Source organism: Propithecus coquereli, unplaced genomic scaffold (assembly GCF_000956105.1).
Source record: "Propithecus coquereli isolate 6110/MARCELLA unplaced genomic scaffold, Pcoq_1.0 Scaffold291, whole genome shotgun sequence".
NCBI classification, from domain to species: domain Eukaryota; kingdom Metazoa; phylum Chordata; class Mammalia; order Primates; family Indriidae; genus Propithecus; species Propithecus coquereli.
This window is the reverse complement of record NW_012148519.1, coordinates 1,556,936-1,560,368: the sequence shown is the minus strand read 5'-3', so window position 1 is coordinate 1,560,368 and position 3,433 is coordinate 1,556,936. Positions and strand designations below refer to the sequence as shown.

Sequence of the window (3,433 nt, the reverse complement as noted above, 5' to 3'; positions counted from 1 at the left end):
CTCAGGCTGGTTTCGAACTCCTGACCTTGAGCGATCCACCCGCCTCGGCCTCCCAGAGAGCTAGGATTACAGGCGTGAGCCACCGCGCCCGGCCCAAAGTGGCCTTTTCTTATCAAGGTCTGTATATCTCCTTTCCCTTCAAAGTAGGAAATGTAATCACAAAAGCAGGGACTACTGCTTTATGCTGATACTAAATATAATGTGATTCATACTTGAGAATCCAAATATCTGTACCTTCCACCCCACCCCCACCTCCCTGTTCCCTGTGGTTCTTCCCTGACCGTTGGAATAGTGCTGGGCCTCAGCCTGGGCATTTAGTACTCACTCCCTGAGTGAACCTGGCCGCTCCTCAAGAACACTTACTTGTATTCCCTAATAAACCCGGACACCTGAGCCAGCCTGCATATGCTAAAGGCTTTCCTAGCATCACAGCCTGGCTTTCTTCCTGGGTGTCTGTCCTTAGGGAGTGTGCTCTCCAGAGAAGAGAAGACAAAATGGAATGTGGTCCAGCCACTCATCATCAACTCCTATAAATAGTTGGAGGTTGATGTCACATTTAAAGACTTTTTGGTATACCTGCTGGATTAAATTACGAGAATGACAGATGTTAATGTTTATTAAATTTACCGTGTCTTGCAGCTCTGTCAGATGGTGAGGTTGGTCCCTGGAGCCTATTTAGAATACAAATCTGCTCTGCTGAACGAATGTAACAAGCAAGGCGGCTTGAGACTGGCACAAGCAAGAGCACTCATCAAGATAGACGTGAACAAAACCCGGAAAATCTATGATTTCCTCATCCGAGAAGGATACATCACTAAAGCTTGAGGCCCTAAGGGCTTGGGACCAGAAGTCAGAAGTTTGGAATGTGGTGGGCCAAAGGACAATATGGGCATTCTGTAGAGTTTTGTTTTTAAGCTGAATTCTCATTGTAAAAAGAGGGGAAGGACAAAGGAAACCTTAAGTTGTATTAATGTCTGCTTTCTTTCCACCCTGCTTTAAAACATTCCTGTTGTTGGTATTATGCTGCAGAGTTGTGTGCTAGATAAGCTATTATTAAATGTGAGTGGGCATTCATTCCTAACACCTCTTGTAACTAAAAGAACCATAGTACCTCACATCACAGTGTTGGTAGAAATAGAACTAAACCACAGTCTTCAGTCCCAGGAGTTCAGCTCAGATCCATGTATTTGAGAGGTAAGTTTGCTGGTTATCTGTTTTGCCTTCAAACATTGAAGACAGATTTAAAATAAAGAGAAAGGTTTTAGAGCATGAGAAAGCTTTCTCTTTCCTTCTAAGGATTTTTTAAGCTGACAACTTTAGGTTTATGAGCAAAGAGAAAGAAAATATCCCCATGATGTTCTTGTCCCAAACTGCGTCTTTAGTGTGTGGCTTTGACTTGGCAGTCTGGCTGTCTGATCTGCAGTAGACTTTTGAGGAGGTGGTACCAGATATAAAATGTCTCTGTTATTTTTAGAATTAATGGATTAAAATGTTTTGCTATTTAATTTGTGGGTGTGTCAAATATTCTGGTAACTAAAGCACACTTAAAGTGTTGGATGCCAGCCCCATTGTACTGCACTGTCTCTGCTAACGTGTGTCCTGAACTCACCCTGTTCTTACCCTGGGTTGCCCAGGATACCAAGCCCCTGAGGATGGAGATGATGCAACTAACCTCAGCTTTGCTTTGACTGAGACCTGAACCCTAATTTCTCAATGGTGAAAAGCTAGCCTGCAATAAAAGCGGCTTTTAAAACAGACGTGAAGCAGCTTCATATATGGGACTCACTAAATATGAGGGTGAGTAGCCCCGCCACATCTGAAACTTGGTCCTCAAACCTTTCTGCAGAATAAGAAGCCAGACTCAGTCATGGTTATCTCATTTATGTTAGAAGCAAAGTTGTGTATAGAAATAACTTCTTTGGAATCTGCACAAATCACATCCAATAGCTGACTGATTCTTTAATTCCTTCTGCATTCAAACATCTAATTAAAATATTGTGTGTTTTGTTGGAAGCATCTGCTCAAACTTTCGATTGATGTAAATACGCATGCAGCTTGCTAATAGACTTCATCTAGGGGATGAGAAATGGAAAAAGACATTCTCAGGATCTGAGGGTTCAAACAGAGGACTTTCTCTAAAAAGGATGTCTTGTGGAAGTGGTCTCTTTGCACAATCATATATCTCTTAGAAAACATATTTCACCACCACCATTACCCCTAGTTGGTTATGAAGGGATTGCTTCTTACCCTGAAAGGTAATTCCTGTTCTTAAAATTTGGTATGCATGAGACATGAGTGTCAGGTGATGTCTGTTGTAGTCTGAAGAGCCCTTACTCTTGATTAACGAAGCCTTCCTGGGAGAGGTGGGCTTTTGGGGCAATGATAAGATCGAGAGGAGAGAGAAATGGCAGATGGAAGTAGAAAACTGTTCTAGACATAGGGGGTGGAGGATGATGTGGAGGCAGCAGTGGGAGTAAGGAAAATGGTGCCAAGAGATTTATTTGGCTAGAACACAAGGGTAGCTGTGGTAGTTAGGAGTGGGAGGATGGCAGGACAGTCTGACAGAAACCTTGGAACCAGTTGAACTCTTAAAAGCTGGTGGGAAATCAGATTTGATGAGAATAGCATGGTTGAAAATAGTGATAGAAAAATAAGGTGGTAATTTCAAATGACTGGATTTTTTAAAGTAGGATTATTATTTCTTTGGTAAACCCAACTTTGCAAAGTTTAAAACACCTAGAATTCCTAGTGGGGGGTTTTTCAAAGGTCAGTACTCTTGAAAGGAGTCACTAAGTTGATTATCTTTTTGCATTTATAATAGAAAAGCACTTGCTGATATGTGGTATGGCTGGCTATGAAACATTATTTACTTCCATGTTCTTACCACCTAGGGAATGCCACTTAGTACTAAAAACCCAGAGCTAGTGAGCCAAGGGCCTTTCAGAGAACATTGCATTCTTCCCCTTTGCTTCTAGAGAGGGTTGGCTGTAAATCAACTACGCTGAATAGAGGTCTCTGCTAGTCCAGATCATCTCAGAAGAGGAAGAGTTTACTCTGCAACTAAACAACATGAGTACGACCTTTTACTGTTAGGAAATTTTTATCGCAATTTAACATTAAAGGTTTCTCCTGGAGTTTTGTGCATATCCCAGTGGTGGGAAATAGAGAACAAATCTCTTTCTGTGTAATGACTCTTCTCTGTGCTTAAAGACCAAGACTATCTCTCGTGAGAGAACAATTATACTAAATATTCACAGTTTAGTTTTTCGTGGGTTACAGTTTCCATTCTTTTATTGTTTACTCCCCTTTTTTAACAAAAAAAAAATTCGAACTCAGTTAAGCAACCAGTCATTAGAATCTTCTTTAGCCAGTGGGGTAGCTGGAAAAGTGGAATGGACCAATGGGATTCAACAATAACAACAAAATCCCAGTT

General features: G+C 41.4%; 1 protein-coding gene across 1 annotated transcript in view; it reads left to right on the top strand.

The window, feature by feature from the left end:
• TADA2A (transcriptional adaptor 2A) overlaps positions 1–1,505 on the top strand; it is a 47,307-nt gene extending 45,802 nt beyond the window's left edge. Inside the window, exon 15 of the mRNA XM_012648644.1 lies at positions 640–1,505. Within this exon, the coding sequence (XP_012504098.1) occupies positions 640–825 (186 nt within the window). The 3' untranslated portion in view covers positions 826–1,505. The remainder of the gene's footprint in view (positions 1–639) is intronic.
• The last annotated feature ends 1,928 nt before the right edge of the window (positions 1,506–3,433 follow it).